Here is a 14,094-nt window from a genome sequence, read left to right on the forward strand (position 1 = left end):
TCTCTGAGTCCCCTTGACCTTCTTCAAAATGAGAACAACTGGCTTTGGATTTATTATCCAATTATTTGTTGGATATTATTTATATATCATCCAATTATTATGCAATCCTTGAATCCCAAAGACCATCCTTAGAGCAAAACATGCTCTTTGAAGGCCGAGGACATGGGAAAGCATGGTTCTCCACAGGGAGGGGAGTGGGAGTATCTCAAACTGGGAGATTTGGGGAACTGGGCAGGGTGAGAATACAGGACATGAGGGTAGGCTGTGTGTAACTCTGTTGTGTCTGGGAGAGAAGCTGCCCTCCCCAGGAAGTGGGATTTAACAGGAGGTGCCCCTGACTGAGTTGGCAACTGGACGGAGAAGGAAATGGCAACCCACTCCAGTATTCTTGCCTGGAGAATCCCAGGGACAGGAGAGCCGGGTGGGCTGCCGTCTATGGGGTCGCACAGAGTTGGACACGACTGAAGTGACTTAGCAGCAGCAGCCCCTGACCAACCCATATTAGTCAGCCTTGTGTTGGTGCCAGGGCCCCAGGTTCCTACCAAGTCATACTTTAGAGCTAGCCCCAAGCTTCCCTGTTTATCACGGAAATTAATAAAAAATAAAGTGAGCTTTCATCAAGTTGCATCTTAAGAAGCAGTTCAACCCAATGCATTGTGGTGGACCATGCAGGAAAGGCCTTCTCTCTTGGAGGCTGGGGTGGGGGGGTTCTGAGGTAATATGTGACTCAGCCCATCATGGGAGACCCTGTTGGCTGTGACAGGCCTGGTTCTCACCCAGGGTAGGAGCAAGGTGGTAGGCTTTTGGGTGTGTGTGTGTGTGTGGAGTGTATACAGAAACTGTCACACCCACACCTCACATGCACCCACACCCCACATGCCAGAGCAGGGTGCAGTCATTTGTTGTCCTTACCTTAACCCTCTCATCATTTTCAGAAACACTGAGCCTTGATGTGCTGGGTCCTAAGGACATGGTCCAGAAATGCTCAGCAGACCTACAGGGCACACTTTCAACCTGCTTCCCTTTATCCGCCCCCCATATTTGGGCATCGTGGACTCCAACCAGGTCACGTCTCTGAACAGTATTTATTTCCTAAGGGGAAGCAGGGGCTATGTCCAGCTATGTCCAATCTCCGGGCTTGTATTCGTAAGCCCATACCACCTACCCACAGTACCCTCTGGTGTATTTGCAAGTTGCATGACTTGGTCAGGGAATTTGGGATTAATATGAGTCATTAGATGACTACTTTCCCAAATTAAATAAGAAGCCACAACACTAAATATGATCCTGAACATTTAATCTCTGCTGTTTCAGAAGACACTTTAGAGCTTGAAGAGCTTTCAGGTTAGACTTCTGCTGGTGACTGCTGGTCCTGAGGGTGCTGTGTGGATGGACAAGGGCCCTGCTGGAGGGGAGGGGCCTGCAGTGTGGGCAGGAATGGGAGCCCCAGCTCTGATGTCAGCTCTGTCACTAATGGCACAGTGACCATGATGAATCACTTCCCTTCCCTAACAGGATTGGATTAGAGTGTCTCTACAGTCCCTCCCAGCTCTGACAGTCTATAAATAAATAATTAGCAGAGAATGTAATGTGCTGATTTTCCATAGGAATTGAGGAAATCAAAAAATAACTTGCAATCACATAGACAAAGGCTTTCAAGAGTTTCTTGGTATTTACAATGTCTCTAGGCTTGAGTTCCTAACTCACTGTTGACCCAGCCCTGGCTTCAGTCCTATGCAGATGGGAGATCCAGAGCAGGAAAAACAGGGATCTCGGAGTCAGGGCCCGTCATAGTTTATTACTGAATTTAACAAGCCCAAGGACAAGACCTTCCCCAGGGGAAGTGTGATGTGTAGACATTCATCCCGCCTCCACAGACCAACAAGATTGTCAGGATGTGTCTGATCCTCAGGACTAAGGACAGTGCGAGAGGGCTGCAGACAGACTCCTTGGCTGTGGGCCCCTGTCCAGAAGGCCAGAAGCGAGAGGGGACTCCAGCAAAGGCTGAGCCAGTCTCCATCCACTGCCGGGATTCTGAGGGACCCACGTTTCACGTGACCCTGCATTTGCCTAATGTCACGGGTACAACTATTGTCTCATCTGACTATTTTTCTCAGGCTCAGCCATGCCTTTCCACTCAGTTCTAGGCTGAACTCTACCCGACATAAGAAAATTTTCAACCAGAGCAGAATTCTGAGCAATGACTCCTTGTGTCATATAAATAGCATCAGTGATATGTACAGCGAATAATACACACACACACACACACACACACACACACACACACACACACGCATAGCCTCCTGTGGAAATCCTCTTCAGGATTATTTGCGCAGGCACTGAGGGCTTCCCGTGTGGCTCAGACGGTAAAGCGTCTTCTGCAATGCAGGAGACCCGGGTTCAATCCCTGGGTCAGGAAGATCCCCTGGAGGAGGGAATGGCAACCCACTCCAGTACTCTTGCCTGGAGAATCCCATGGACAGAGGAGCCTGGTGGGCTGCAGTCCATGGGGTTGCAAAGAGTCGGGCACGACTGAGTGACTTCACTTTCATTGGCACAGCTTCTCTGAATATAAATGTGTGCTCCAGTCTCTCTCCCAGAGAGAGGAGACCACTGGAGAGGAGCTGACCCCGTGTAGCTCCTGAGTCGAGCTCTGGGCCCCAGCCCGGGCAGTGGGGTGCGGGGCGGGGCTGTGTGGCTGGGGCTGGTGGCCAGTGGCCTACTCCTTCAGCAGGCCCAGCTTCTTCAGCGCCTCCCTTCTGTGTTCATCTGACACCCCCTTGGGGGAGATCCTGACACTGACACAGGGGGGCCGGGGCAGCTTATCTCGGCTCTGCCCCTGGAAAGACAGGCGCTTGGGGCCCCCCTCCTGCTCCAGGTCAGCCAGCTTGCCCACCTGGATACCCTCGAAGTCCTTCCCGGTGCCCAAGGAGGCTGGGCGCGGCCGGGAATTACGCAAGACGCTGGGCGAGATCCTGTCCAGGAAGGAGCCTTTTTCCAGAGAGGTGCTGGTTTGGGGGCTGGAAGCCTTCTCGGCTGAGAGGTAGCTGCTCAGCCCGATGCCTGACCGTTCCAGGGTGTTGGACTTGAAGCTCATCTGTCTGAGGCCAGGGACGCCGCTCTCCTGGAGGGTTAGCCCGGAGTCTGGCTTCCGCTGAGTCAGGGGACTGTGTGCCCGCGGGCCCTTCGGGATAGGAATTGGTGTGGATTTGGCAGCTGGAGCTGTCCCCGGAGTGGATTCCTGGGCGGGAACCAGAACCTTGCCTGGAGAAGGTGGCTGGGCCAGAGCTGGTGCTTTCCCTGGAGAAGGGCCCTGCGTGGGTGCAGCGGCCGGGGCCCTTCCGGGGACCTGAGCTGGGGCCGGGGACACGGCCTGAACGCCAGTCTCCTTGAGCCTGACGGAGGGCCTACTTAAGCGGGGGCTGGGCTCCTCCTGGTCCTGCGGCAGCCCCAGCTTCTCCAGTGCTTCCCTGCGTGCTTTCCTCTGCTCCTGCAGCGAGGACGAGGCGGGGCTGGGGTCCCCGGGCGCAGCCTCCGAGTGGCGGGACAGCCGGTTCTGGGGGTCGCTGTGGAAACTGCTGCGGCTGCTCTTCAGGACAATGTTTGGCGGCAGTTTCCGGGGCTTAGGGGCCGTGAGGGGGGCCGGCCGGGCACTTGGATGGCCCCCTGACAGGACGGCCGCATCTCCAGAGCCTGCATCCCGAGAGGACACCAGGGGAGGAGGCCGAGGTGGCACAGGTTCCCCGGTTGAGCCTTTCTCACTGGCTTTTTGGGACATGGCCTCTGGAGCAGGCTCCCTGTTTCTCTGGGAGCTAAGTGATGGGTGGACCTGGGGCCTGGGGCTCATCTCCCCTGGTCCTCTGGGCAGGCTGCCTTGCCCACGCTGCTGGGGCTGAGTGTCCCGGAAAGCCTCCGGTGGGGGAATGAGTGCCCCGTCCAGCTCAAGGGCAGCGTCTGGGGGTGTGGCCAGTGTCTGCCTGGGCTCACGGCTCTGGCTGACCTGCTCTGTCTCAGGTCCCGAGACAAGTCCCTCGGATCCCCCTGGATTATGGCTGTTAGTCAGGGTGGTGCTTTTTCTGAGGTTCTGGTTTCTGCCGATGTGGATATTTCTGGGGAGGCTGTAGGAGCCAGACCTGAGGCCCAGGCTTTGGGGCCCAGGTGGATGAGCTGAGCTGAATGGAGTCACTCTTTTTGGCTCTGGTACTCGGCCAGTTATTTCCTCTGGATGTCCTGTAAGAGTCAGGGGGACAGGTGAAGAAGAGTAGGCAGTGAGAACCCTGGTGTCAAGGGGAAAGAAAACACCTCCCACACTCTGATCTCCAAGTCGCAACAGATGGGTTTTTGTCTGCTTGTTGTTGTTGTCTCTTTGTTCTTGAAGGACAACGCTTTTGTCTGGATATTATTTAGACAACAGATCAATCTTAGCAGATTTATTTCAACCAAGGGTTAGGATTTCCTGGTGGCTGGGCAAAGGGCAGCCCAGACAGCTCTGTGTCCCTGACTCAGGTACTTCCTAACCTCTACAGATACAGGATGGTTGGGATTCAGGACAGTCCCTCTCGCTGTCCTGGGGCTCCTAGGTAACTGAGTCCAGTGGAAAGCACTGAGCTTAAACAGCATCAACAAGTGATTTGCTCTTGCCTCACCAGGCATCTGCCTTCTTCCACCTCCACTTCCTGTAAACACCTGGATGACTCTGTAATGGCCACAGCTGTGTCTGCGCCACAGGGTGATATGAGCTCTTCCCTTCCAGTGAGTAAGCACAAGCATCAGGCCCACTGGGCCAGGAAATCAGCGCCAGGCAGCAGGGGCAGTCCCACGTCCCCACTTCCTGCTGTATCACCACAGACAGAGGGTCTAACATATTGTCAATAAATACTTGCCAAGTGTATGAAGAAGTGATTGCAGTCCTAACACCAATGGGACTGTCTTCTTGGGATGTATGGCCACACTCACATGCCATCTTTGTCTCCATCTACTGAGCCGCAACATCATTTCACACTCTCTCACAAGGCCCTCAAGGTGCCACCCACTGAAATTAAGGGAGCCCCTCCCTCTTCTTATCTCCTGCAGCCTCATCCTCTGGGTCACCCAGATTAGCTCCCCAGACTGACTCAGGTTTTCCAGGGCCAACCACCCACCCCTCGCTGCTTCTCTCCCCCACCTTGGTGGTCATATGGCTTTAGAATGTCTCCATAAGAGAGTGGGAGCTGGTCAAATCCCCTTCCCTCCTAGACTTTTGATACTTCATACAAAGGCACAAGAAGCTATCTTGGACAATCCCTCCTTCCCTCCAGGGACAAGGTTTTATTCTAGCCACAAGTAGAGAGGAGAGTGCTTGTTCCTTCTTCTGCCCATGACTCTTAGAGCAGAGGGCAGACAAGAGGGAAAGCGGCCAGGAGGATGTAGTCTTTTTTTGTTTTTTTTTTAGACAGTCTGTCTTACCCTGGGGGGCAGGCTGGGTCTTGGGCAGTGCTCGGGGACCCTGGGGAGTTGTGGCTTGCTCAGACTTTTCGGTGGACAGCCCGCTGTCAGCCTCGGTGTCCAGGGAACCAATGGTTTCCTCCAGGAAGAGCAGACACTCCTTCTCTTCAGCGGACAGGAAGTCGTAGCTGCTGTCACTCTGGAGTGAGGAGAGGGCGGGGGAGCTGTGACAGGCAGCTCTCCAGAAACTGGTGGGGCCCAAGAGCCACCCTGCCTTGGGGAAGGAATGCCGAAGAACCGGACACCTGCCCACCATGCCACTCTGCAGACCTGTTGGAGCTGCTTCCTGAAGCCGCAAGCACCAGGAGGGCAGAGCCTGTCGGGCTGCGGTCCCCCTGGCACCCAGCTCTGACAGCTGGGCAGGCAGACTGCAAAGGGCTTTTCATTTGCTAAGTCCTGGGTGGAACGCTTACGGGCACAGATTAGAAGGTCCTGGGTTCTACTTCCTCTGTGTGACCTATGTCAAGTACTTCAACTTTGTGTATAACATAATGATTTGATCTTACACCTGAAGCAATACCTAAAATGGTATTGCTTTGAACTTTTCAAAGTACTTCTGCATCCTTGATCTGGCATGTCAAGGACAGTATGAGAACAAACAGGAAAGAGAGTCAACTACTCGCTGCCAGGCCAATAGGAACAGTGGCATGACTGGTCACAGATAAATTCACTAAATAATTTATACTTGACTTTGAAATGCATTCCACGCAGAATTTTTCTTCCCCTTGTGTATTTACTTTCCTGATGGCATTTGGCTCTGGCTAACATTAAAAAAAGTGTGCATTTCTTAAGCAAATATTAACTTAAGGCAGGAAGGTGGACAGACTGGTATAGGGAGAGGGGAGAGCAACTTAGTGTTAAATATTATGCAGAAATTGAGATACATGTTTTTATTATGAAAAAGCACACAGGCATGTTTGGAAGAACAGGTTATGGCCATTTCAGATTCTTACTGCCGTGTTCTGCAAAGCCAGGAAGATCCATTGAATAGCTGTTCTCCAAAGTTGAAGGTTGAAGGGAGGACAAAAAGGGCAGATGGGAATACAGGAGATTTGGCCTGAGTCCCTTCCTAGTGTCTCTACCCTTCTTCCTAATGTTTGAGTCACTGCAGAGTTATATATTCTTCAGACTCATTCAGATGGCCAGGAAAGATTTTGAGAAAACCCTGAAAATATCTCAGGCGGAGGGGAAATGGTTGTTGGAATGACTTTTCCAGTCCCTCAGGCTCCATAAGGAGTCATCTGTCAGTTGATTGAGGGAGGCCTACATGTCAAGGGAAGTCCCAAATATAGCCCTTAGAAGCCTTGATGCTGGCTCCAGAGGTTCTGTGAACAAAATCTTCTTTATTGCCCTCTTCTTCCTAAAATAGTCTTGCCAAGACTCCAGCTCTGAATTTCTCCTTTGTGGGTGATTCATTTTGACAACCTTTAACTCCTGCCACATTCTGTGTCCAGTGCTATGTAACTATTCACGTTGGTCTCTGCCTAACAGACAGGAAGCTATCTCTGTCGCCCCATCATCTAGGGTCAAAAAGAAATTATATACAGATTGTCTGCACTTTCAGCTTCTGTGCATTATGTGCTGCTTTTTCTACTCCATTTTTACGTATTAAAACTCACCAACTAAACATCTTCAACATTCAGTAGAGATCATTATGATCTTTAAACTTTGAAATATCTCTACATATAGGATATAGAGCAATAAAGTATACATTATCAAGGGTTATCATGTATGTGATAAGCACCTATAACAAAAGAATGCTTATATTTGGACATAGGGCAGACTTATTTTTTGACACCAATCTTATAGTAATTGAGATTTAAATCCATGCCCAGAAAAACTACAACTTATTACATGTCACAAATAAACACAATGATTTTGGAAGATTCTCAATCTCTACTTACAGATAGGCTATTTCTTTTCTAGATAGAGGCAGGTACTAAATGCTTTACATGTGTTTCATTTATTCCTCTCAAGAACCCTATGAATTCAGGATTAACATTATCCTCATCTTAAAACTGAAACTTGGAGAAATAAAGTAATTTGCCCAAGATCATGGAGCTTCTATATAGAGAACCCAGATCTGCTTGGCTCCAGAACCCAGGCTCTTAACTGCTATGTGCTGTTTGATCTTTGTGAAAGACTGAAGTGAGGCTGCTCATTGCAGAGGACTTGAGGAATCCACAGGGATCTACACTCTGTTTTCACTGTGGCCTGAGATCACTGACCCATTCTCTCATCTGAATTAAACCTCCCAACCTAATGAGAACTGGGAAAAAGTCTCATTTGTCTTATTACTGTCTGGGGTTGTCCCACCCTATTCTCTATAGAAGCGGGGGTGACTCAGAGGCAAAATACTGCCTGGCGTGCTTCACTCCCTGACGAGGAAGATGAAAGACAAGGAGCAGTGAGCAAGGATGGTGGTGGGCAGGGCAGGGCAGGGCAGGGCAGGGTGCAGAGAGCGGGCCAGGCTGCAGACAGAGAGAGTACGTACAGATCCAGAGCGGGTGGAGGTGGTGCTCATCATACTGTCGCAGCTGCCGACGCGGGTCGCGGGTTCCAAGCCAGGCCCTGCTGGCCACAGCTCTCTCTCGGGCATCGCCTGAAGCAAGGTGCAGGGGTGGTGAAAGGGGCTCCCAGAGGGGAAGTGAAGGGAAGTGAAGAATGTCCCAGGCTGGGCCTGAAAAGAGAAGAATCAAAGCCATGTGTGAGCTGAGCCAGGCTCCAGCGAGGCTCTGCCCAGGCCCTGGAGCAGCATGGCGCCCGGGACACCAAGCAAGCAGAGAGCTGGAAGGGGCCATGCTCAGCCATGCCCAGACCCTGGCCCCCAGCCTGCACCAGGGACACACAAGCTGGACACACACGTGCAGGAGGACGGACGTAGGTGGTGGAGAAGCAGGTCAGCAGAAGGGAGGCTCCATCGTTTCTCTCAGTCACTTTTTTTCTCTGAACCAGGGAACTTAACCTAGATTTTCATTACTAGCATTGGTATTACAGGGGTTAAACCTTGGGTTCTGAAGAGTAGCTGGATCTGGGTTCCAATTCCAGTTCCAACATTTACAGTGATGTGATTTGAGGCAAATTACTCTGAGTCTGTTTTTCCTCGTTAAATAGGGTTAATAATAATTAGATTAAATGAGAACAGTTAGCACAGTTTAGTTGGTAGTAAATTAGCAAATGCTTAGGAATAAATGAGTAACTACTACTGTTTTTGTAATAAGAAAAAGACAAGATCCAACTTGGATCAAAGTAGACTGAAGCAAGGGAAACAAAACTGTTGTTGTTGTTGTTTTTTTAAAGGAACAGGGGCAAAATAGTACCTACCTCAAAGGGTTGTCATGAATTTATAATGAGATACTCCATTTAAAACACTTTGTGCAGTGTGCAGCCCTGTAATTGTCAGCTGCTACCATAGCCACATCATCAACATCATTGCGATGGGTCCCACCACAGCCACCATCATCACCCAAGTCTGGGAGGTGTGTGCATGGCACCCCAGTGGTTGACACAGACCTAGTTCCTCTCTCATGCATCACCCCCTCTGAGGCTGCACGTATTCCCAATGAGGTTCCCTAATCTGTCTTGAACAAGAGCAAAGTCCTAGGTAGCTTCCTTCCAACTCCAACTCACAGGGAAAGAACGGCTTCAATTTCATTGTGCCAACAGAAATAGCAAAGGAAGGTTAGTGCCATCTGTCTTCAGGAAGTCCTGGGGGTTTTCATATGCCTGTCCGTGGGGAAAACTCCACCACAGTTGGAAAGGCCAAAGGTGACTCTCCCATGTTAAAATGAAATTCTAGAAGAATTAAGATTAAAAGACAGTTCCAAGATCAAGAAAGGACATGGGGGAAGAGTTTAGAATTAGAATATAGTTTGTTGGATTCTGAATCCATGTTTTCCTCACAATGCCATGTCTTATTTTCTACCGTCTTTTCCTATGCTCCCAGTAAGAGGAAAAATGTCCTGGAAAACTGAATTTGATTTGACATCTTGAGATTTGGGGTTCAGATTCTAGGGAAGGTTGTCTTTTCAGCCTGTACCAACAGTTGCTTCCAATGCCAAAGTCAGGTTTGGGCTGTGCTGGGGGAGTCAGCCTGCCAACCACCTCAAGCTGACAAGCACAAGGCCTCCCAGAGCTCCTCTCCTGCTGGGGTGGAGGCCCTCAAGTGCCACAGGCAGGGAGGGGCAGAACAATGGAGAAGGAAGAGGGTCAATCCCTTGTGAGCAAGGTATGTGTAGTTCACGAGGGCCCAGAGCCTCTTAGGAGACAGAGAGGGGACCAGAGGGGACAGAGATGAAGTGCAGTGATGAATCAACATGGGTGAAGATAACTCCTGGGTTTCCTTCACAAGTTCCTTCACTAGTTCCCCATTATCCAAAACCCCAATGAAACAAACGTGAGAAGTCATGCGAGGTGAAGTTCAGTCACCTCAGCTAGCCTCTCCCTTAATGACTGACTAGGTCACTGACTTCCAAAGGTACTAACTCATTTCTAACATTCTGTAGGGTTGAGACCAACAAAGAGGATCCATCCCTCATCTCTCATCCATTAGCCTAGGCACACAGAAGGCACTCAAAAAATGCTAGATGAAGACACTTGTCGTTCATTCTAGAGTCTACTGAGTTGCACTGTTAGAAGGTCTCTCTTTTGGCTTATACACTATTACTGCAAGCTCTTTTCCAAATATTTTATTTCCCAGAAAATATGTGCCTTAATGGAGTTTTGGGAAACACCTTCAGTTACAGTAACATTTATCAGCCCCAGTAGGCCCAGGGCATGCAAAACTTTATTAAAACAAAGGTATTGTTTCCAAGAAGTCAGTGTAGGTCCAAGGGTCTGTTTTATTGGCTCTAGCTTTCCTATCTGTAACATTGGGGCAGTAACTGCTAAAAGTGACTCACTGTAATTAATGGAATGTTCTCTGTGAACAGATGAGCAGATGCTGCCTTTTCCTTTCAGAGAAAAATGACTGCCTTGTTCTTTCAAGCATGCATCAGACTTTACAGGGGTTTGCTAGCCTCTCCTTCCTCCAAGGGAAGCCTATTACACTCTCACTTTGGAACCAAGGATGGCTTGAAGCAGCTGGAAGAGATAGAAACAATATGAACAGCACTGCTTCAAAAAACACAGTAGGGTATAGTCTATAAAGTGCTTTCAGATATGCTAATTGAGTTTTTTTTTTTTTTTTTTAAACTGCTAGCTTAGGCAGGATGTGATATTTTCTCCATTTGACAGCTAAGAAATCTGGGGTTCTTTCTAACCCCTTCCTATGGGAAGTATGAAACGATCTATGTAACTGCATGTATGGGACAGCCTGTGGCTCCCAGCCCTTCTAGAGGGTATCACAAAGGCTTTCCACACGCAAGAGGGCCATGTACCTAAAAAAGGACCATTGGCCACCCTTGATTAAACACGGAAAACCCCAGGAACATCCTCTTTTGAAAATTCAGCTTTTTGTCCCAACAACACATATTTCCAGAGTAAAGAAATGACATTAAATGCCGCTGACGCTCAAGTAAGCATGACAGAATCACCACAGAGATTAACCTGAAGCTGAACCCAAAGCCGAATGAGCCTCAATGTGCTTCCACCTCCTCTCCACACCCAGTGTTCTGATCCCCAAAGTCTGAACTGTGAAGACGCCTTCTCTTCTTCCTACTCTCTCTCCTTCCCTCACCAGGCTGACCTGACCTGGATGCTGCATTTCCTTCCACCAACTTTACAACCTTGAAACTTGGGGGTTGTTTCAGGGCGGCCATTGAAATCTGTGGTATTTCTACTTGATAAGTGGAGCAACAGGCAAAACACTCAAGGTGAGAGTTTGGTATCTTTCAATACTGACCTCTTCGGGCAGCTTGAGGGGAGAAAGGAATGGATTAAGAGATGTGCACAGCCTGTATCAGGGTCACCCGTGCAAAGGCATATTAAATATTAACTACTCCCTGAAGCCAGCCAAGCCTTGGAGGAGAGTAAAAAAATGGCATGTGGCATTCTGGTGTCTGGACGGGGTGGGGTGGGAAGAGGGCTTCAGCCTCACTCCTATTTGGCTTCTCTGTACCTCCTGAACAATCTGAAGGCCCTCTTGCCACCCTCCTCCCATGAAACCACCCAAAATCGTCTAAGAACTCATCTCTCTCCCCAGTGGTCAAAGAGATTTCCTGTCTCCAGGTCTCCAGTTCTCCTGCTGACCAGTCAAATGTGCCTTGGGCTGGAGAACATCCTAAGAAGGCCAAGAAGACTAAAAGTTGCACTGTATGTGTATCCCTCTCCACAAGCACATGGGCAGGTTTCCATGTAAGTTTAGGCAATTATATAGTTGCCTCTTTCACCAGTGGAGTTAGAGAGAGTGGGGTGGAAACATCCCCTGTGCAGAAGAGCTTTGCTTGATATCACAGCTCATCTTTATTGTTGACAAGGTCACCATCTGTGGCAGCCTTCAGTCAGTGAGCTTGGCGGGCTGGTTCTGGGGTGTGGGCTGAACTAGAGCCTAAAGGTTCAGGTGCCAGGAAGAAACCCAATATATTCATTCAGGGCTTGTGTGCCACGCTCTGGGATCCTGACACTAGATCTTCCCACTTCCTTTTTTCTGGAAGCAGGAGGAAAAGGCATGAAGTTAAGGAAGAGAATGTTAACCCCCACAAGCTAGATGACAGAGAGCTGACTTATTACTCTGACTTGACTTCTACACCCAGTGTCCATGTGCGGGGAGACTGCCACACATACTGCCAATTGGGACACCTGAAAGAACGTGAAGAAAACCACAGCACTGGTCTGGTTCTCCTCTCTGGACCTTGCCACAGTGCATTCTAATAGGAATTCCTACTAGATTTGACATGCTCTGGTGAAGTATTAATGTGGGTGGGGCCCTGGCACAGTTGAGTAGCTTCCAGTTTGCCAGTCCTTGTGTCTATTAACAGGCAAAGTAAGAAATTTAATGAGGTTGAACTCAAATAGGCTTGACTTTGCAACCAGATTATCCGTGGGTTTCCAAAGATGAGCTGGTAACCTGACTTGGAGTTTTTCCAATGTAACCAAACCTCACATAGCCTTACAAACAACCTAGCATGGCTCACACCTTCCACACCCTTCCACAAGGAGCTCCATTATCGCACGCGCGCGTGCACACACACACACACACACTGAACACACACACACCGCACTTTTTATTTAAATAAAGATAGACATTGAGTTGACAAAGCTATGGGAAAATTTCCTGTTAGAAATGCAATGGAAAAACAAAGCACTTTTCCTCCCCTGGGCGATTTTCCATTTCTACTCCACCTACTCCAAATATTCTCTTCCAAAATCACAACTCAATTTCAATTGCGCAGAGTTGGAAATTTCTAAAGCAAACCTGTATTCTTTTCTTGTTGCCTGCATAATATGCTTTATCCAACCTAAACAGGCAGATGAAAAAAAAAAAAGAAATAAAAAAATAAACAAACGCGTCTCAGCCCTAGTCTCCAGAAAAGCACTCCTGTCTCCAGCTATCAACCTACTCTGGTGCCCTACTGGACTCAGAGAGTTGAGGAAGAGAGAGGAAAGTTATAAAGGGCTCAACTCTGTAGTTCTGACTTCCCACGAAGACCCCGACTCTTGCTGCAGAGTAAGCAATAGTTGGTTAGTAATTAACTCACCTTCAATGGGCGGGTGACTGAAGAGAGGAAAAGAAGAGAATACCCTCGTATTACAAAGGGCGAAGACGGAGACGGAGACAGAGGCAGCGTGCCCAGTCTCCTACTGCTTTCGTCTTCTGACCTCTTCCTGACTCACCTGGACAGGTAAGGGCTTCATCCGCGCGGCCTCACCCCACCCAGCCCGACTCCCAGCCAATCCCAGGCCTCCCTCCCCTCGTCTGCTTCCAGCTGTTTCCCCGGGGAGGGCGCGGGCGGGGTCGGCTCACTTGGCCAATCGCCTCCGGCCCTCCTTCCTCGCTGAGAGCCAATAGAGAGCCTTTAACCACAGCCAAGGGCCGGGAGGAGGAGCCGCTGGTTTGGGCTGAGGCTTGGACAAGAGATGGCCTGTTATCCCTTTAAAAAATCTTGATACAGTTGATACAGAGACACGCAGTCCACTGGGCAGTGTGCTTTTCCGTGCGCCTGTATGAAGCTTGAATTTCTATCTGTAACTACCTTCTTCTTCTCGAAGTATTCCCCTGAATTATTCAAGGTAAAAATCCTTTGTGACCAGTTTTGCTAGTCGCTTTTCCAGTCTTTCAGAGACACTGTCGTCCTTAAGTGTTTTCCCAGCAGCTCATAATCCTAGCAGCTCCACTCAGGACCACGGATGAAGGCGTCTAAGGACAGGGACGCTGGCCCTGAGACACCGTGACAAAGATCTTCGGGGGGAAATAAAACTGTTTTCTCTCTCAGGAGATCCCTATTCTGATGAAAAAACGGACTGGACAGCCTTGAAGGAGAGAACATGTACGCCGTCGTTTGGGTCTCTGGTCTTTTAGCTGTGTGTGGAAGGTAGCAATGAATATGAAGAAATAAAAACGAAAGAAGCTACCAATCAGTTCTGCAACTCCTATCTCCTTCCAATGGCAGATTTCTGGTACCTGTAGTTAAAAGATCTGGAAGAAAGTAGGGCGAAGATAGTAGGTGAGAG

At 49.3% G+C, this 14,094-nt stretch overlaps 1 protein-coding gene across 2 annotated transcripts; it reads right to left on the minus strand.

Moving 5' to 3' along the window:
- Positions 1-1,280: 1,280 nt before the first annotated feature.
- Positions 1,281-13,292, minus strand: C16H1orf116 (chromosome 16 C1orf116 homolog). Of its 2 annotated transcripts, XM_019975909.2 has the most exons (4): positions 13,122-13,292; positions 7,979-8,164; positions 5,446-5,623; positions 1,281-4,230 (listed from the first exon to the last, which is right to left on the minus strand). In XM_019975909.2, the coding sequence occupies exons 2-4, from the start codon at positions 8,081-8,083 to the stop codon at positions 2,720-2,722; spliced, it is 1,794 nt and encodes a 597-aa protein (XP_019831468.2). In that variant the 5' UTR covers positions 8,084-8,164; positions 13,122-13,292; the 3' UTR covers positions 1,281-2,719. The 2 variants fall into 2 exon arrangements, with proteins under 2 accessions (XP_019831468.2, XP_070623958.1); XM_070767857.1 differs by lacking the exon at positions 7,979-8,164 and having other exon boundaries at positions 13,122-13,243.
- Between the last annotated feature and the right edge of the window lie 802 nt (positions 13,293-14,094).

The sequence above is a fragment of the Bos indicus genome, chromosome 16 (assembly GCF_029378745.1).
Source record: "Bos indicus isolate NIAB-ARS_2022 breed Sahiwal x Tharparkar chromosome 16, NIAB-ARS_B.indTharparkar_mat_pri_1.0, whole genome shotgun sequence".
Taxonomy (NCBI): domain Eukaryota; kingdom Metazoa; phylum Chordata; class Mammalia; order Artiodactyla; family Bovidae; genus Bos; species Bos indicus.